Raw genomic sequence first — 21,569 nt, 5'->3', positions numbered from 1 at the left:
GTTTTGAGGGAAATTCTTGTGACTACAATGCTTTGAGCTTTAATTCAGTGGCATCTTAACATGTTGAGTGAGTTTAGAATATACTTGCCAGATTGCATTCTTCCAGGGACTTTCTAAACAGTTAAATATGAGATATACAACTAGGCACTCAGCCCAGACAGGACAGCAATGAGTGATGCAGATTTCATTTCACAGTGATATAGCCAGTTACATTTGTTTTCTAGTGAAGCAGTCTGCAAGGGGCTCTTGAGAACGTAGGGTTTTAATGAGAGTGAGGTAAAATAGATGTTCCGAGGTTACAATCTAGGCACCTTAAGTGCTCTTTTGAATCTCACCCTAGAAACATCAGAATGGTACCAAAATTAGATACAGCAAGGAAATATTTCTCCACCACAAAGACTGACTGTGACCAAGAACTGAAGTATCAGTATTTACATTAGCTTATGTGAATTTCTAAAATGGACAAAATCTTGTAATAGCTACTAAACTCTATTTCCACTTGTCATGATCTGTTAGAGAAATCAGTTTTATATTTATTTGGAGTTTTGGTTTTGGTTGTGTTTTTTTTTTTTAATTATGCCTCGCTTAGGAACATTTCTAGATATTCAGCTATTGTATGAACAGTAAGGTACTGTCATTAATCCCCCTCTACAGAATGCACTCAAGGTTTGTCGAACATTAAATGTTAGTCTGATAGAGATATATGTTTTCATCAACAAGGTGTGAGACTTTAAACTGCATCCAAAGGGAAGAACTAGGAATTAAGTAACATATAAAGCCACTTTCATTATATTTCTATTATATGATTTGTCTGAGTAAAATTGGACTAGAATTCATACCTCACCCCAGAAGAATAATTTCATTCCTTGTGCTGAGTAGAGTGCCCGCTGAGTTAAGTTTCTATCACTGTAGCCATGGCAATTCCTGTTTCAATGATCCAGCAAAATGGAATCCTCTCCTAAATAACATTTCCCTAGAGAAAATAAGCGATTAAACAACAACAACAAAAGAATATTTATGCTGTCTATTATAATTACATCTAAACTGCCTAGTTTCTTCTTTGGTTACATGTGAATATGTCTTTCTCTGGGGTTTTATGTTTGTGTATGTGCAAGGCATTGAAAGCAGCATTACATACAAAGGAAATACTGTGATGATCATCAGAAACAGTCTGATAACTGATAGTTGTTCTGAGCCTGATGAGGTCATAAGAAGCAAGGATCTCGGACATGAATATCATGTCAACATGTGTTTATGCCTGTATAAGCATAACTTTGACAATACTATGTCTGTCCTAGAAAGGTAGCTACAAAACATAGTGATCTATGTTTTACATGAAAAGAGAGCTTGATGATGAATTAGAGACATTAATGGAAAATTATTATTTTGAGTAATAACATAAGACCAAATATAATCTCACATATATGAGCAAAAAATTATTGGGTTTGGTGGGATTTCAGTCAGGGCACAACTATGGATTATATTTTTTAAAGTATTTAGATGATGAACGAACTCATATACCAAGTGCAATGGTTTTTAAAAATTGGAAAGAGGTAGGTTTTTTTTCACGAGCACAGAATCAACCGAACTGTAGAATCTCCCATTGCACTCATCCATCTTCACAATTTTACAGTTAACAGTCAGAAAAAAGTCCAACACAGCACTTTGGAAGAAAAATGACTGTCTCTTACAGAACATAGCTGGTGGGTCTATGTTGAGAGAAGCAAATGGTACCCATTGAAACATTGACAGAATGTTTGTGTCATCAATAAACCCTTCTAATTAGTAAATCATACTTTAAGAATGTCAATTCTCCCACCGTTGTTGCTCTTTAGTCTTTAATGTGTCTGATATAGTTGGTAACAAGTGAATGTTTTCACCACTTCCGAAAAAATACATATTATCCCTGATGATATGTCAACATAAGTCATGGAAAATACCAATGAGATACTCCTTTAAATGGAATATCAGAAGTGTCATTTAACTTCATTCTAAGTTAAATCTTTCATTTTTACTTTTTTTTCCCCCAGGAATTTTACAGTTGTTAATTCGAAAATCATCGTTGTTACTATACGACCTGAGCCCAAAACTACAGATTCTTTCCTGGAGATAGAACTAGCCCATCTATCTAATGTAAGTACAAGGATAGTTGATATGCTCTTTGAAGAATATCTATCAGATCATATGAGAGAAAGAAGTGAGGTTGTTTTAAATATCAGGTAATAAAACCCAGTTTAATTGTTAAAACATAAGCCCACAGTCTGACATGCTGTACTTGTTTCATGCATGTGTATATGAATTGTTGTTCCGTGAATTTTGAGGTTTTCATTTGAGCAGCAATTTCTAACAAAAGCTCTCCATTAACCACTTTGAGGAATACCAATGAAAATATAGTATTGTGCTGAATGCTTAACCTTTTGCTCCCCGCGTACGTCCTAGAGCTAAGTAGTTCTTCAGGCTTTTTCTTCTTTTCTTTCATTATTTTATACTCAAAAGCCAGGTTTTACCTAACCTGTTGTAGCAGACATTGAAAAAAATGCTCTGGTTCCAATTTAGCTTACAAATCTTATAAATGTTTGAGATTTTGGGGTCAATTATTTTTAATTCTGTACTTTTCAGCCTTTAATCTGATATTAAAATGATTTAAATCTGAAAAAAAAAAAAGTGATTCTATGTCTAACTATATGAAAAATATTAACAGGTTTTCTTTCTGCTGTCAGCAATTTCCCAGCAGCCATAGGGAGAATAAAATATATCTTTTGCAGGAAATTTTTGTCATGTATGATACGAAATAATGTTAAATAACAAGCAGAGGAGTAATTTATGTGAAGGCATGGCATATAAACTTTTTTTATTTTACTAAGAGTTAGAGTTTACTTTAAATAGTCATAAAGAGATGATTAGAAGAGACATAGTATACTAGAGCTTTCGTTAACAGTATTGTTAGGCAAAAGACTGTAAAGCTGTGACTTTTTTGTTATAAACAGTTGCTGAAGTGGTCATATAGGTACAATTCAGCTGGAGGATTTCCAGATATTTCAGTCAGTTACAAATTTGGACTAGTGTCTCTGGGCAAAATTATGAAGAAAACTCTTTGAACTCTAGATCTTTGATTTACGTTTTACTCAAGGTTAGAAAAAACTATTTTGCCATCAATGGTCATTCAGTTCCCAGAAAAATGATACTACAGAGAACATCTCAGTGAAATTTACTACAAAGTCAAGCAGAAAAAACAAGAAAGGAACAGAGGAATATAAACCGAGCTGACTCCTTACCTTTCAGTAAGATTAGAAGTTTATTGATGAAGAATTGTGGAGATTTTGGGGTTTATGTTTCTCTGTTTCTATTTAATTTTAAGATGTTTTAGGATGCGTAGGTTTGGTGTTGTGTTGTGTCTTGGGTTTTTTTGTTTTATTTTTCAACCTAAGCTATATCATCTATATTAAGAGAAAATAGCAGTCTTTAACATAACTTTCGTTCCTGTCAGAAATTTCACTAAAAATGTAGTAGATTATTTCCTGAAGTAGACCACAAATTAATTGTGTATATCGGGGGAAAACAACAAAAAAAAAAACAACCTTTGAAATAAAATACTTGTTTTGATCTTACTATGATCATTATTAAGAAGAATTTATGGTATTTCTCAAAGCTAGATTTTCATTTCCATTATCTTAACAATGATCATGGGGCTACTTTTATGAGTTGTAGATAAGCAATATTGGAGTATGACTTCTATATTTTGAAATTGGAATTGCTATTTGCAAAAGTATGGAGTAGCAGGTAGGGAAAAAAAGATTGTAATTACTACAGTCACTTACGCTAGAAAAGAAATTTTTAAAAAAATTAAAAAATTATACTAGTAAGCAACATGTCAGCATTGAAAACAATTATAAGCCAAACACAAGCTATTAAAACAAGCACAACAAAAGCAAGGCTAGACTGACAAAAGGTTGAACTGCTGCCCCCCACAAGCTGAAATTTTAGGAAATTCTTAGAGAGAGATTTTTTTTTCTTTGTTCTTTTTCTTTTTTTTTAATCCATCCCTTTAATCCATCCCTACAAAGCAAGTTTTGCCAAGTTTCAAAATCTTGTAAATGCAACGAAACTTCATTGTTACAAAAGGTCAGGTTAGAGACATGCATTGTCACCTTGCTTTGTCAACCTTTCAGTAACAGAATATTAATGAATATTGTATTAGCTCATGTCTCGAAAAGGCAAAAAGACAATAACCTTGCCAATAGATATCAGAGACAATTTATTTTATTTTTTTAACTTTGGCTCAGTTTTTGTCCTATAATTTAATCCAGGGAAGTATCAAGTGCTTGGAACAAATTTCCAGTCCTTAAATTGGATTTACATACCTAGTACATCTATATAGGATCTCGATCCACCTTAATAGAGGTGTTGGATGGGCAGATACAATGACAAAATATTGCTCTAGAAAGTCTGGGAACGGAAAGCAGTTTTACAATTTTAATATCTTTAAATGTTTAGTGATTTTTATGTACAAGGCTTAGCCTCCATAATGGGACTTTGGTTTAAAGAACTGCATATGTATAGAAATATTATTTTGTACTTTTGGGTGTTTCTTTCCTTCAGACTGAATCTAATTCTAATCTTCTTTGCTACCATTTTCTCAGATGAAAAAAAAATTTATTTAATTATAATATATTACTATAGAATAATCTTTGTATGTCACATACAAAAAGATAAAACTAGTATTAATGTATCTTTAGCATTTGAACATTATATATTAATGACTCACAGATTAATCATGATGTCACTTAAATAGATTAATTATTAAACAAAATAAAATACAGACATTCTCTTTCATCTGATTTTTGGGATAGCTGTTCTTGTTGTTATTTTTATTCTTTTCAAACCTTTGTTCTTGAAATGCTGTTCATTATTCAGAACAGTTTGTTTCCAAATTGATTTAATGACTAATTTTCAAGCAACCTCTAGATCATGCCTACTAATATATAGGAGTATACCCACACATTTATTCTTTTACCTACCCATCCACTGAATAAATTAAATAGATAAGAGATTATGAAAAACGATGGGCAAATGTGATCACTTAATAAGTTAATGTTTAATTCAAATTAGCCTTAAAACATTCATTTATTCAAAATTTATCATCATTTCTTCATTTTATATCAAAAGTAGCCAGTTTATTAATAAAAACAGGAGGTTTGTGGAGGAAGTGTAAATCACAACTATATGTGCTGTTTGGAATATAGCATGGCATTTCGATTTGCAGATAAATTAAAATGTAATAGACAGTTGACCACAGTGAGAATGTGGGTTGCAATGCATTATTTAGAGAACATATTTAGTCTTATGCACTGTGAACATGTTGATGAATGTGATCACATTTTCCAGTAGTTTGATTAAAGAGACACTAAGGTAATCTTTTAAAAACTGCACAACTCTGACAAAATTCTGTTTGCTCCCAAGAGAATATGAACTCTCACCTTCTGACAGCACAGAAGTTTACGCCAGGGACACTAAAGTAACGAGCCGACAGTAGCACAGGACATCAAGCTTTCAATGAGGCTGAAAACCCTGGCTACAAAACACAGTTGGCATTATGCTGCATAGCTGTCAAAGTTGCCAATCACATCTCGAAATTCAGTTTTATATGCCAGGCAAAGATCTATATACGTACACACTCACACACATATGTCTGGTTTTGAGATATCCAAGTCCTTTACTGTACTGTAGTGTATAAATCAATACTGCAACAGTCGTAAACATTAATGGATGCGGTAGCTGCTTCCTTAGCTGCAGCTAAGTAATTAACTGGCAAGAGCTGTGATGAAAGATTGCTTGATGCCCTCACACAGAGCGATGGCTGTTGGAGGTAGCTCAACGACAGCAGTGTGAGGAGACATTGCCAGGAGGCCAGACCCAGGAAGACTGTGAAAAAGAGAGCAACAGGTTAAGGGCAAAGAAGAAAACAGGAAGACAGGCTTCTTGTGGTCCTTGCAGTGCTTGAAGGGTGTTTGATCAGGATATCAAAAGACGAAGAAGTTCCAGACAGCTACTGTGCCCTTGCGAGCTGCCACACCTGGCAGAGCAAACCCTCACACAAAATCTTCTTAAGGAAAAGGAGTAATATTTATCCTGCTTTCCATGTTTCTGCTTAGTCTCATTAGTAACTGCAATGACCAAACATACTCTTTTTTTTCTTTTTTTTTTTTTAATTTGAATGCCTTTCAAAGAGAGTGAAGCGTGTGATCCAACAGAAGCAGTTTCATTGTGTTTCAGCTTTCTGCAAAGGCTTTTATTTCCCTCTATTTTATACATTTTTTTATAATGGACATTTTTTTCTGAAAGTGTTTTTGTATTCTTTCTACTTGCGCTGTGGGAATAGCGAGCATAAACTGTATGATATCTGCTCCTAGAAAAGACAGGTCTCAGATATGCAATGTCTTATTACAATTCATCTATAGGAGTACTTTTTTAATATGCATATATTTATATCAGATTGCAAGTAGAATCTTTTCACCCAGTCTTAGGATACAAATTAATTGACTTTATAAAATGAATTTTTTAAAAAAGATTAATTCTGCACCATCATTCCATTGTTCTTAATTCTTATTCTTCTATATCCTCTTCTGTCAATATATCTGAAAGCTTTTGGCTAATGATGCAGGACCTGGCCTCTGAATCTCAGTGGGTCTGTTGTCCTGTGCTTTGTCCTGTGCTTTGTCCTGTGCACTCTTCCCCATCCTCTTCTTTATATTAAAACGCTTCAGGGAATGTAACATCCTTTATTTATGTTTGTACAGTGCAATGTTAATAGAAAGTGGCATAAGTATGTGTTGGTTTTAAATATTTATGCTCTACTCATAAAATTCAATGCAGTCAGCAAAATACTGAAGTAGAGGGTCAAAATATCCCTAAATGCCTCTCTCACAAGCATCTTCAGAAGGACTTTTTTTATCTTTGACAAAGAGATGGATGGAAGAATTTAAATATTTAATAAATATTTACTTCACAGGTTGCCATGCTTTTTCAAACAAAACAATCAAGGTGTTTGAAAACAAAATATCAAGGTGTGTTTTGCCTATGCGAAACTATATTTATATCTACTGCACCAACACTGTTCATGAGAGAGCTACACCATCATTGACATAAGAAAATAGTGTATTCCACCTGCTGCTTCTGTGATTTTGTTAAAAATATATTTTTATTCTGTATCTTATATCTAACTTATTTATAAACTTATGACTTCTGGGAATATCCAGTGTTTATGATGAACAGGAATACTGTTTTGCAGTTTTTAGCCAGTTAAGTACTTCTAAGTCAATCTGAGTTTTGATAAAGGAAGATTTAAAGATTAGGGACAAAACTTGAATTTTAATTTTGTCTCAACTCTTCTTAGTCAACAAAATAAACATGAGTAATAAGAAAGACATTTCAATTTGCCAAAACATTACCCACAGTTTAATGATATGTAATAAACCTAGATTCCCATCCTGTTCTAAATCAAACCAGAAATCTTCCACTGACTTCAAAGAGACCGGAGATGGGATTGTAAAACTCAAGAAAAAAAATATTTTGAGCAGAAATCTCTGCTGATTTAGGACCTAATTGGCAAAAGGACTTGGGTATTGAATGTGATGTCATCTGAAATCCCAGTCTCCAGACATTTTGCCCAACATATGCTTAAAAGTTTTAATGGCATTACTGGTTTTGACATCCAGGTTCCCTAAGGGCCTACATTTCTTCTTCTAAACACACCCAGGAGTGTTCAGTTGAGTCTCTTAACAGATTAACTCTTATCTCATATTTCAATTCTACTAGAATATACCAAATAGACAACTTTATGCTTAATGCTTACCTTGTGTAAGAGACAGAATACAGCAAATACTCTGCTTTGAGGTTCGAGTGCTTTTTAAATACTCCATAAGAATTAACCTTAAGCTTTTGCAATTTCAGTGGTATCAATTTATTAGAGTATAAGCGTGATCCTGTAGGAGGAGACACAACTAAACATTTAGGTCAAGCATGACATATTTTTTGTATACCAGTAACTAATAGGTTTGTTTGTTTTCTTCTTAGGGTACATTGAATCCCTACTGTGTGCTGTGGGATGATTCAAGAACGTAAGTGATGGATGTTTGCCTCTGTTGCTATGGCTCATATATTACAAAGTACCTAACAATATTTAAGAAGTTGGTCAGTAAATGAGTTGGTACAAGGGCAGGGAAAATGAACCTTTCACAGAGCGAAAGTAGTGGATTCTCCAGTCACTTGGCTTCCTTTCTGCAGCTATGTAAGTTGAAAGAATATAATATCTCACCAGGAAGAGATTACTCACATAGTAATTTTAATCTGCTTTTTCAAGATTAAAATGAGGATGTCTAAGAACTGTAGTTCCTTGATGGTGGTTGCCGGGCAACAAGTGAGTGGGTAAACGATCAGGCAGATAACTAAGGAAGGCTCCCATTTCTGTTTCTGCAAGGAGAAATATCATTTTCAATTGTGATACCCACAGCAATCTTCATTTTACATTTACTGGTGCAAGTTTTCATTTTTGTTTAGTAAAATAATAGCTGTATTCTAAATAGCGAAAGCTTCCTAGGAGTCTCCTGCTACTTTTTTTAGTGTGTGTCCCTTCTGTAGCAAAACAGAAAACATCACTGTAAAAAAGCAGTAAAATCAGTGTGGTTTAAAAAGAATTCCAAGTTTACGCAGCTGTAATTTGCTGCATTAATCTGTCACAGTGAATTTCCCATTAAAGTCAAGGTGAACTTTCCCTAAATACAGATTAAGTGTTTCAAGAATGATCCCTATGTGGTTGCCATATTATTTTTTTAAAGATGATGTTGTACTTCTTGTCCGGGTATATTATCTATGTCTTATACTACAGACTCATCTACAGTATTAGAAATTGTATGCCTGTGACTTTGTGAGTGCTTTTATCCTTGAGTCTGGGTTTACATCATTATTGTGGCCGCTGAGAAACAACGTGATAGTAAGAAATAAGAAAGAAGACATAAGAAATAAGAAAATTTAGACATGATACTAGAAATCATTCCAGATACAACTGGTACCATGGTCTGTGCTTCTACAAAAGAATCATAATGCAGTTATTTGACAGCAACATCACAATGTTCCATTTCTGTAAAATGTGTGGGATAAAGTACACAAAAGACTTGACATTAAGTATTATTATGTGCACATGGAATGCAAAACATTTGGAACATGTTTTTTGTTTCTACTTCACAATGTTTGGCTTACACAGTAGTAGTACAGTGTTTTATTTACCATTTTTTCCATGCATTACTTTAAGAACTGTGTATTTAGAGCACATGCTCTGATTTCACTGCTTCAGTCCAGAATATCAAAGGCATATTTGCACAGAATTAGACTACCAAAAAAAAAAAATCATGCTGTGCATTTAATAATGGGATTAAAAGATTTCATGCAGGTATTCAGGATGAATGTGTAAAGCAATTGCAAACAAATGTATTTTGTGCTTGCCACTTGTTTTGCATGCATTTCTCTTAGTATTGTTTATAGAGAAGTGTAGTGCTACATACAACTGTTGGTTTCAGTATCCTTCAAAATCTGGATGGAAAAGTGAACTTTTTAGATGAACACATCTAAAATTTACATAAAGCTTACATAAAACAGTCTGAGGTTTTGAGGGAGAAACATGCTTTTGTATTCTGAAGGATATCTTTTGTAGTCATATTATTTAATAGTAGCTATTGAAGATATTAAAATCGATGAAGTTTAGGGGTATTCTTGGAGATCTATCAGTTTTGAAAAGTGATATGAGCTCCAAATATGCACAATAAGATATGATGTATCAGTAAGTTTTGCATTGTCATTTATTTTACACGTGTATGTGTATTATTTTATATAGAAAATTGTACTTTTTTCCTCCATCCTTAGGAAAAGGCCCCTAATATTAGCTGTGGGAGCATTAGTTGATTCATAATTTTACTCTTGTAATGTCGTTTCTTGTGGTTTTTTGGAGCATTTTATTTATATTTACTCAGGAATACTTCAGGATTTGTATTCTGACACCATGAGTTTTGAATTATCATGAAAGCTCTATAATGCTGCATCGATTCCTATGATTTTAAATCTTAATAAATAGATATGTAGAGGACTATATAATTGGTTACTTGCCCATGATGATGTTGGGTTCTTGGTGGCTTGTTTTTCTATTATTTTTACCATTTTTTTCTAAGTCTGAGGCATTAGCCACTCTCAGCAGCAGGCAGTGGATTAGTAGCCTCATCCACGTTGCAAATCCTACAGAGCTGTGCTGTGCTCATGTCCTTCCAAATGGGGTAATTTTTGCATAACCAGGACTTGGCAAGTATTTTGGAATAAAACCAACAAAAAGTAGTCTGCTTTTAGTTGAAGGCGCTTAACTAATCAGTAGTCTGTGCTGAGACAGGTGTTTTAAATTAAGTGCTTTTCAGATGAAAACTGTGTTTGCTTTTTGCATGGGCATACAGCCAGCAGTAACCTCTAATGGGTTTTGCAACCTTTTTAGCCACTTCTCCCACATCTTTATCTGCATGCATTGCAAGTTCACGTTTGGTAAATGATAGTTCCTCCCCTGATCTTGTCAGTTTAATACTTTCTCCAACAGCAGGGGAAGCTTTGTCTATCTGTGTTTTGGGCATGCTTCTCAGGAGGTTGATAATGATTAACAGTTCCCTGTCATCCATCTTTGAAGAAAGGTCTGGACCTGTGAGCTGTTTAATCACACCAGATCATTAAACCTATCCTACCTCCATTGCTATCTGTGACAATTTAGTCATCCTAACTTTAGCAAAAGCAGTTTTAATCCATTCTTTCTATGAGGTTCGGTGATTCTTCCGTGATGATATTTTATAAGGTTTTCCATGTATCAAGCTGGCAGGCTTGTGGCCTCTCTGTAGGCAACTAGTCAAATGTGTGTCCAATATTGACACAGTGCAACTGAAGAATAAAAGATTATGTCATGTACTATAAAGGGCAAACTCAAACCCAATAATTCAGCATTTTATTTCAGTTGATTCTCCAAAAATATAGAGCACATCTGTCTGTGTTGATGAAAACTAGGCTGTTTATGAGTTGTGGTGCTTCCTTCAATATTTCCAGCTTCCCTACATGAAGCTGGTAGCATCAATGGTATGAAAGTGATGATTTTTTTCCCCCTCAGAAATTTGACTGATATATTCACTCATTCATTTCAGAAAATGTATTCTAAATGTCGCCTTCAGTAAAGTGTTAGGATACTGAATGCTTCTCCTTTCAGTACATGGGAAAATGTGTGGAATATTTGTAATTGACATTCTGAGAATAAAGAATTTAGTTCCTTAAACCAACCAAACAAAAAGTCAAAAAAGAGTTGCATCTTTTCTGCTTTGCATTGTCTGGCATGAACAAACTATTCCTGCTGTAAGGAACTGTTTGTGATACATTAATTCCAGTGTTTCAGTCCACAAACAGAAAGAAAATAAGTTGGTCAGGTATTAGAGGTGAATTTCCCACCCTACAGAAGTGATTTTAAAGAATTTAAGATGAAACTAAACTTCTGAAAGTTTTTCCCCTGTTCCTCCTACCTTTCTGGAAAGGAAAAGGAGAATGAAAAGGGAGACAGCAGAGACCGTCTCAATCAGCAAGTAATCCAACAATTAGAACATTTACTTGGGGACCTCAGGGACCAAGCCCTTAGTTTTTTCTTTACAGAAGTTACTTGAGGAGTTTGAAACGCACTTTTCAGCCTCACAGGAGCAACCCATGCACCCTGAGCTGTCAGCTTCTCTGGAATCTGTTACTCGCAATGTGTGCGGTTGGAACTCTGCCATATTATTTAGGAAAATATTCATGGGTTGGGGAGCTGATTCCCAGCACCTCTATATTTAATTTTGCCACTCTTCCCATGTGTTTGTCGCTATGCCACACCTAAATCTTAGCCATATCACTCTCGGTGTTTTTTTCCTAGTGCTGTTTTGCTTTATGTAAGTCTGGGCAAGGCTTTGTAAGCCTGGGGGATCAAAGAATTCTTATATGCATGCATACATTTCCATTTTAAAAAATCCATTTACTGTGTCAGTTTTGTAGGCTTTCTCAACAGTTCCCTTGAACTTTGTTTCCTTCTCTGATGCTTATATCTGTGATAGGTGCCATAGCAGACAGTCTGTATGGAGCTCTAGGATCCATGAAAGTTTGGCCCAACAAAGTTAGTCACTTGTCTTAGAGGACCCAGACCCTGGATTCTTGAACCATGGTGCAGAATTCAAAAGGCAGTAATAGGCTGGAAGCTAGGTGCCACAGTACTGAGCATTGCAAGTACTGCCCTCACATGCAAGCCTTGGCTACCACCATCACAATGAGGGCATGGAAGATGAGGTGGACACAGAGCGTCACTGGAAGGAGGTGACATCTCACATGGGAGTTTCAATAGGCACTGACTGATTAGCAAAACAATGCAGCCGGTATTCATTCTTTTAGAAATGTGTTGGACGTAACGTGGGCACATGTGGGCACTCTGTCCTCTCCATAGGACAGAGTCAGTTGCTGTCATGTTCCACAGCTGTACACGGTGCAACATGACATCCCATAGCTCTGGGTAAGGAAAGGCCTTTAGCATTCTGGGGCTCTTTTCTGCCAGTTGCTACAGAAGGATGTTATAACAGTATGACAGCCTTTTTTTATCCATATGTGTGCTCATAGCAGTTTAGGCCTGCTGAATATTCAGTTGGCAGAAGTACAATGCAATTAACTGAAATTTTTAATACTGTAAGGATTTTGACCTGATTTAGTTTTAGTTTAAGGCAAGTGGTAGGTCTGCTCTATTTTTTTTTTCAATTGCCATAAAAATTTACACTGACAGTGGTTTAGATTTTCTACCCTGAAGTTATGTGAAACTATGAATACCTATAGATGAGAAATTAGAAAATGCATACATTTATATGACTTCAGGGTTTGACTCCAGACGTATTATAACATCCTCCATTAAAAAGAGGGTTAAAAAAAGTTTACAATTACTTTTTTAAAATTACCCCCTAGAGCTTTTAATTGTTTTTCTCCCATTATCCCTGGATACAATTATGGAGAAATAGTCCATAAAGGAATTCATTCAATGCAAATAAAAAAATGTCTAACAGTTAATTGTGATTTTCTCATGGGTTTGCCAATAGGGCAGAATGCAACTCAGCTTTAGGATATAAGTTTGCATGCATACCAGCAAAATAACTTTTGCATTTTGTTGTCATGTGATAAAATTGACAGGGAACACTGATCTGCCTTTTCCCTCTCCTCTCCACTTTGTTTTTTAAAACTACCATGACGGACCATTACAGTTATTCTTTATTTGGCCTAGCCTTGCAAGCCTTTGAAAGTATGTTCAAGAAAACTCTATAATGTCTCAAGCTAATAATCAAATAATTAAAATATCTTAAATCAGAAACTGCTTCTGGAAATATGAATAGTAGCCTCTCCTTAGTTTATATTACTTTTCAGTTATATTATTTTTGTCACCAGGAAAACATGGAGGAAATAGATTTTTCTATAAGTATAATAAAGATTGAATGGGATTAAATCCTGCAAATGTAGTTTGGCAATATATGCCAGCTGAAACTTCGTTGGTTCCATTGATTTCAGTCAGACTTGTTGGTCCAGCTTGTCAGACAGACTTTGCTGCTTTTGTATTTTTCAAAGCTGAAAATTTGTTTTCCATGTTAGCTTCTATGCTTGTTTGTGAACATAATGAAAGAGTTAACATTAATGAACTTATTCAAAAGATAAATGGCTCCTGCAGTACCTACTTTTATGAAGAACTTTCCATAATGGAACCTGTGTAATAGCACACGACATAACCTTCTATTCCTAGTAGTCTTGCATAAAGAATTGAAAGACTCTACAGAATCATATTCTTTTTCAATAAAACCGTATGGAATGAAAAAACTTGATCCAAACTCCCTTGCAGACAATCAAAAGGCTTTGACTGATTTGAATCAGATCAAGTGGCAAACCACTGGTCAAGCCATGCACGACCTAACTTTAAGTGCACAAACTGCTAAGATTATACTGTAATGCAGGAGTACTTAGTTCTGAAATATATATATATATATTGTAAAATATAAAATGGAGTGTCTTTATGTTGAAAAAGAGTCAGAAAAAATTTTCTTTGCTTAAGTCACACATAAAATGAATCAGTATATACGGGAGGAATTTATAATTTTGTTCTTTTTTATAACACTGCTCTTCACTAACACCTACACCACCGTGAACAGAGCTTGTGTGGCCTGCTGAGATTTATAGCAAAAAAAGGAAATCAAATTAATTCTTGCTAATAAGTTTGCTTTATTTTAATTTTAACTCGGTGATTAATCAACTCCATTTGTTGAGAACTCAATTGCTATTTATTGCCTTTATGTAAACGTAGATTTTCAGAAACTAAAAATAGTGATTTCTTATAATATCAGGCAATTATAATTCTGAAATGAGAAAAAAAAAAGAACTAGTGGTTTTATCTTCATAATCAAATTTAAAGATTTGAATTGGAATTTTAACAGATGTTTTAGTGTATACCGAGGGCAAAAGATAATTAAGACATTTGAATAAACTTTAGAACAGAAAACAAATTGGTCATAATTTGGTTTTGTATCTATGTTTCCAGGAAAATTCATAGATATTAACAAGTCAAATAAAATTTGATTGTTGTTTTCCCTGGTAATACCTCACTAAGAAGTGCAGCAGATGGGATCTGTGAATCCAGCATCATGCTGGACTTGGACTGACTCTTGTGGGGGAAAACAGTGTTCACCAAATCAAATAAAACTTCCAAAAGTACAATATAGCACAATCACAACTGCAGAAGTTTATCAGTCTTTCTCATCTATATCATCTAACTCTTAAATTGTGTTACACCTGTAGATTTAAAAGTGATTTACCACAGAGGTTGGTATCGTCCCCCTTGATTTACAGCTAAGGGAAACTAGGGCATAATGAAAGCAAAGCTGTTTCCAAGGCCACTCATCAAACCCCCATAGAGTTAGAGCTCCAAATTCCTGAGTCCTAATTGAGAATGCTCTCTAGCTGTTCCCAAAGCCAGTATCATTTCCCTGCCATGTTGCAGAACACTAAAGGTTAAATAGTTTTATAATGATATTTCTATTTTTTTTCTCATTCATTCTGATGAGCTCGTGACTGTTGCCAGTCCTGGAGAATTTAGCTCTGTTTATCCAACAGAAGTAGTGCAGCAGCACTAAAGGTCTTTGTATTATGCCATCCTTAAACAAAAATGAAATCTACTTGCATCACCCAAGAGGATGAAAAATCTGGGGAATATTGCCTATCCATGTGAGAAGGAGCTGTGGGAAGTACCCTGCTGCCATTCTCTCCTATTCTGTGACAAGAGGGGCACAGATCATGTGCATAAATTGCTTATAAGTAAATCATGTTGTGTAGTTTCGTGCAGACATGTATTTGTTTCTTTTAAACTTATTTGCAGTCAGTACAAAACAGGCAGAACTACAACTGGTATAAATACACCTACTTTTAGTAATATTATGAGGAGAACATAATACAAGTCAATTTTGAGCATTTGAAGAGTGTAGGATTGCTTCTCTTTCCTTCTGAATGCACGGATCTAAATCTCATTGAAGTCTCCTCCATTAACTGTTTTCTCTGATAAATCAAACATAATGTAATTCATCAAAGTCTGGTCTGTCTTTCTACAAGAAAGGTGTTTGTATGGCAAAATAACCTTAAAAGAAATGTTTGGAATAGTGTTTTGACATGCATCTTAGAGGGTGCCCCCCAGTTGTTCTTGAATTGTCAATGCTGAAATCATATCTCTGCCTGATAAAACTGTAAAACTGCTCCAAAACCAGTCAAACACATGTCCAGTTTAAATCTGCCATATTTTATCAAGTACTGTCACAAGTATACACCTTTAATGCTGTATCAGCATCTCACTGACTTCACAGGTATTTAATCCTCACATGTAATTAATATGCTGCTGAATCTCTGTGCCATAGTTGAGCAACATGAGCAGATTCAGTTAAATCTCTTCCTGAACCAGTCACTAGAGGGAAGCAAAGACCTTCATGTGGCTATCCATGACGTCAATCAAAGTCTTTATGTCCTCACTGACAAAATCTGGTCAGTATTCAATCTAAAATTTTGGAAAAGCCTATTTGGTGGAAAGCTACCCTTCAAAAAAAGAAGAAAAAAAAATATATCTGTATGGTTGATGTCCAGAGGCCATTGTCATTAAAAAATACAGTAATTTTCATGAAAGATGTTTTGAGAATTTGAATCTAGACAAGAATCTCAGTGAAAAGTGGATAAAAAAGATGATTTTAAGACTTTCATTCTTTGAAGCATCCCGATATTCAGAAAAATGCATTGAAATGTTGGTAGCATAGTAGCTATGCACTTGAATCATTTATGTGTGGCAAAACCTGAGATAAATTATACCAGTTTCTTAATATCTCTTTGTTGATCCTCCCTTAGTTATCCATGCTTCCATTCCATAGTGTTTTGTATAAGGTACTCAGAATCTCATCCTGCATAAACAGTTCTTCTGTGTATACCAGGTAAACAGATCAAGAGAACATCAAGTCATTAAATGAAGACTAGTTCATCATGCACTCCATTTCAGCACAGAGAAAGCATAAAGTATAGATAAACTTACAGTTATCTTCCAATTTATGAGGGTTGTATGTGGGGTAGGTTTACCGTATACTGTTTTTACTGTATTTAATTCCGCCCTGTTCTGCTTACTGAGAGTACAACTCAACTTGCCATTCTCTCCTATGACCTAGGCTGGTTGAATTCTTTTAAAACAGAAACAGTAAAAGCCAACATTACATTTTCCGACAGTTGCATAGAAAAATATACCTGATAGGAATTGAACTTGCCATAAAACTGAAATGCCCAGAAACAAGGATAAAATATTAAAAGTAATGTTTTGGTATTTATCAGTTAAAATTCAAAATGTTTTAAAGATTGTAAGAACAATATTTATACTACTTACCACTTAATTTGAATAGAAGATCTTTTATTAAGCTTAAACTATGTAGGATGGCCAGACCTTAATGAGAATAATACAAATGTATGTCAGGATTTAAACAAGTTTAAATGGAAGGTAATATGCTAGATGAACAGCTCCAAGCAAAGAAATTTCACACCAAAAAAAACCCTGTTGTGTTGAATAGCTGCTAAATTATGACTGAACAGATTTTTAGCTGAAAGCATGATGTATTTGTGGTGATTTTAAATGCTATCATCATCTTTGCTGATAATGTTGAGTAAGAGAGATTTCTTGCCTAGCTAGTTAACTAAATGTAATATACATATGCATTCAAGTGCATGTGCTGGGGATAACATCCTGCAATCATACTATTATTCTAAGCAGTGGAGAATATAATATAACTCTAAATTTCAGAGGCTATGGTTATGATTCTCAATGCTACATGTTATCCTAATGATGCAATTTCTAGTGGTTGTCGTCTCTGTTCCATCTCCCCATAATTCTATGGAAGCAGAGCAAAATGTTTGTCTTTAAAATGACAGAAATATCTTTGCGTGTATCAAAAGCATGAATTAAAATGCCATCATGTTACTATCAGTTCATCACTTAACATAAACATGTTCCTGATATCAAGTTTACCGATAGATGCATGAAAGCCCAGACTTAAACAGCATGCCGGATTGGGACCATAGAACCAGAATCATTCCACGGGTATTCGCACAAAGCCAGGAGTTATTGCATCAACTTGAATGGCAATAATTAGAGGATTGCATACACTGACATACAGAGCAATACAGAACCAGAAAAACAGAATCACTCCTTATAATGAATTTCATATATTTGTGTAGTTAGCCTGTAAAGAGTACGTTATTTTGACCAGACTTAAACCAAAATCCTTTAGGTTTATACTACTTCATGATTGGAATTTTGACTGCAATATAGGTCTATTCAATGTCTTTTTAGAATGTCAGAGTACTTTCTTTGACATCTGCTCAGATTTAAATGGTTATTCGCAAAAAGAAGCTATGATTTTAATATAATATCAAAATAGCTTAAAATGTAAATATGTCAAATATCAGATAATGAAACAAAACAAAAAGATTTATGTAAAGCTAAAAAGAACTATTTCATTTGATGTTCATTTGAAAAATCTCTGATTGCATTTAACCAACATAGTGCCATGCAGCTAGTATGGGAATTCTAAAACAAAAGAGACAGTAGTATTCAGGATAGTCCAAATTCTTTTTAAGGAGATTATACTTTAAAAGTTGTAGCATGCACAGGAAAAAGTAAATAATATCTTTTTCTATGTACATCACTCATCGTCAGCCCATTCTTCCCATCCCTTTTTCTTGTGAATGGATAGTCAAACATCAGATGTTTGAGGTACGCAAATTAATAGTGTGTGTACTCACACATGTAATTCATAATTTCGTGTACACACAGAGGTTAAAATCTTTGAGGTATAAAACATGTAAAACATATTTACCACTATCCCCCCAAGATGTACAGTTGAAAACATGAAACATCATTTTCTTTATTGAATTACATGGCAAGGCATGCTCTACATAGTGCAATATATTTAGCTGATGTCAGATTCTACCTGCTTTTGATGTTATTTATTAGATGCCATATACTGATCTTGAAATAACACACCTATATGTGAATTACATTTTGTCTTCTTCATTGTAAATGCATGACAAAAATTATGCCCAATTTACCAAAAGCATATGTTTACATATATATTTTTTTATTTTTTTTTTTTCCCTAGATGTATCTCCTTACTTTCTGTGTACAATCGACTGCTGGGAATATGTTTTATTTTTGTTTTTCATCTCAAGCAGACGATTCTGTTCCTTTATATTTGTAAGTGATTTACACAAGAAAACTCTGATTAGACACAACCTTCTTTTCCTCTGAGGTTTTTCCAGTAAATAGAAAAATTTTAATCAGGGTCAAGGATATATACAGTGTTTCAGACAAAATTAGAGCTCAAAGTACTTTTAGGTCCACAACCATGTGAATTAGCCACTAGAATTACCCATCTTTCTTTAGTCTAGAAAATGTCTAGCACTTGTAAAAGAACCCATGTGGTCCTGGCTTCACTATCACCTTCCTGCAAAAATAGCAACCTCTCTTGTGTGTCATTTTAAGGAACCACGAAAGACACGTGTGTAGGTGCATGGCTATCTAAGAGTCGTGTTACAAATTGAAATCCCAGGCAAAAAGCATCACTTAATCTCAGGAGAACAAAGAAGCTATTTGTTCAGTCAGTTGTGGGGAAGAACCAGGGAGAACCTGGGAGTGACGTGAGAAGGGATTTTCTAGTGCATTCTGCTGTGTGTGTATGTGTATGTGTATGTGTATGTGTGTGTGTATGTGTATGTGTATGTGTATGTGTATATACTGGGCATTCTATTTTTGAGATGATACTCTTCTTTTACAACCTCCCAGCTCAAATTATTACCCAAATGCCATTTTATAACCTATACAACTATTTGTCCTTTCGGTTTGCCTAGACCTTTACATTTTCAGTTTATTTTGATTAATGTGATTGTTTCTGAAAAAACATATATCACAACCAGGTCAGTGTTTCAGGGATGTGAATAAGTTTTTGATGTTGTTTGTGTTTGATTTGGAAGTATAGATCATCAGTAGCCAGCTTTGCAGCTGGTGTTTTTAATACTTTCCCTTCTGGTTTGTTTTTTTTCCTCTTTGTTTAGTTTTGTTTAAGAGGAGGCATTTTACAAATGCATGCTGATACAAATGTGAGAATAATATCTTGTTAATATGAGAAAAGATTCAAGCACTTTTTTTTTGCCAGATTTACTGAATTTCAAGTGTCCAAGTGTATAAGTCTAAAACACAGGTCATTGAATGCAGCAGGATGATTTATTTTCCTTAAATTTAGTGCCAAAATGTCCTGGAAAGCCAATGGGAGGTAAAAACTACAATAAGTGACTCAGAGCAACTAAACAAGACACCTACTCTTTTCTGTTAACCAGACTGAGCCAGAAATCTGCATAGAGCTAGAAATTTGGAAATAAATGATATGTAAATATCTTTGAATAGACCCTAGGATTAACGTTTAATATTTAAGGTTTAACTCAGATGCCTTAATACAAGTGTGGAGAACAGTTTCAAGATATATCTACAGGAGATAGGAGAAACCGATGTCCTTCAGAGCAGGTGAAGGCAAAGCCGCCATAAGACATCTCTAGCAGTACTATGTGTAGGAAATTAAATTAATTGCTAACAGTAGAATTAACTGCAAAATTAAGAAAATGAAAACATGAAAATATGTATGTCTGCCAGTGTGACAGTTATCAGGTACCTGCTACAGGTAAACCGTCCTACAGACTGTACTGACAAGATCTCCATCGACTATAATGTAAGCTGAGACACCTTGCATATCTATAGGTACCTAAATTTAGAAGTTTCAATGCCAAACAGAATCCCGTCCTATGTTACAATTTCCACCTCAGGATATGGATTGCCAAATTATGTCCTTGGGGTAAACATATACTTAATAAAGAGATGAGGATGACCTTTTACAAAATAACCTAAGGTTAATTCTTTGTGGAGTACTAGGGGTTCTAAGCCCTTTTCAGTCTGAGAGGGTTCAAACTCACAACTTTTCCTTTCCAGGAGATAGCCCTGACCATCAGACTATAAGCAATGATCTCGTAGAGCTGCTTTCCTTGCAAGCAAAAGTAGAGATAATAAGCATAATTTAAAATATTGAAAATATGCTATTGACATTGAACTCACAGAACTGAATATAGAAGAATAAAGTTTAGAAGTAAATTAAGGTATAAAGTCTGTAGTTTCTGGAGATGGGCATTTTCCAACTTTGTAAATTCATCATTAAGTTCAGAGTGACAACCAGTGACTCTGTGGAGAAAATATCCTCTGATGGCAACATACAAGGTATCAGTATCTTGTCAGAGGACAGGGAATGCATTCAATAACATTAATACTGGAAATATAAAATGAAATTGATACACATTTTTAAATGAAATAAAATGAGAAATGAGCCCTCATTGGGATTAAGACATGCTCTGATACAGAATACTTAGCTTCTAACAAAAAGTTCGTAGTGAGAATCAGGGGTTAACTAAGTAATGTTTTACCTTATCTCCACTCTTGGTGGGTAAGAAAAAAAATGGGTATTCGTGATCCTATGAGGTTGATTATGTTCCCCAAAGCACTTTTGAGGCATTTTCTGCACTTGTTACAATCTTACTTAAGAAGTAAAAGAATTTTAATATATTATCAGCCTTCCATTGTGTTATCATTGTTACCAAGCAGAGATTATAATGAAGGTAGTAAGTGGTACACAGTGAATCCATTCTCATGGCAACAGCTGTAATGAGAATACAAAATGGTCTGATATTTAACTTCTGTGGCATTTTGAATACCATAATTTTGCATAACTTTGTGAATGCCATAGTTGATATTGAACAGACTTTTCAGTATGTATTTAAAAGCAGTTTAGATCCTATATTCTGTATCATCAATGTGCAAACAGGCCCAGGATTTCATATATGTGAGTAGCTTT

The 21,569-nt window shown here is 34.6% G+C and overlaps 1 protein-coding gene across 7 annotated transcripts in view; it reads left to right on the top strand.

Moving 5' to 3' along the window:
* The window catches only part of ADGRB3 (adhesion G protein-coupled receptor B3), a 466,080-nt gene that overhangs the window by 274,946 nt on the left and 169,565 nt on the right, over window positions 1-21,569 (top strand). For all 7 annotated transcript variants that reach the window (XM_054196749.1, XM_054196748.1, XM_054196745.1 and 4 more), the window contains 2 exons: window positions 2,031-2,133; window positions 8,074-8,117. In XM_054196749.1, coding sequence (XP_054052724.1) covers window positions 2,031-2,133; window positions 8,074-8,117 — 147 coding nt within the window. The remainder of the gene's footprint in view (window positions 1-2,030; window positions 2,134-8,073; window positions 8,118-21,569) is intronic.

The sequence above is a fragment of the Rissa tridactyla genome, chromosome 3, assembly GCF_028500815.1.
Source record: "Rissa tridactyla isolate bRisTri1 chromosome 3, bRisTri1.patW.cur.20221130, whole genome shotgun sequence".
NCBI classification, from domain to species: Eukaryota; Metazoa; Chordata; class Aves; order Charadriiformes; family Laridae; genus Rissa; species Rissa tridactyla.
Note: the sequence above shows the minus strand (reverse complement) of the source record. Positions and strands in the feature narration are given on the sequence as shown.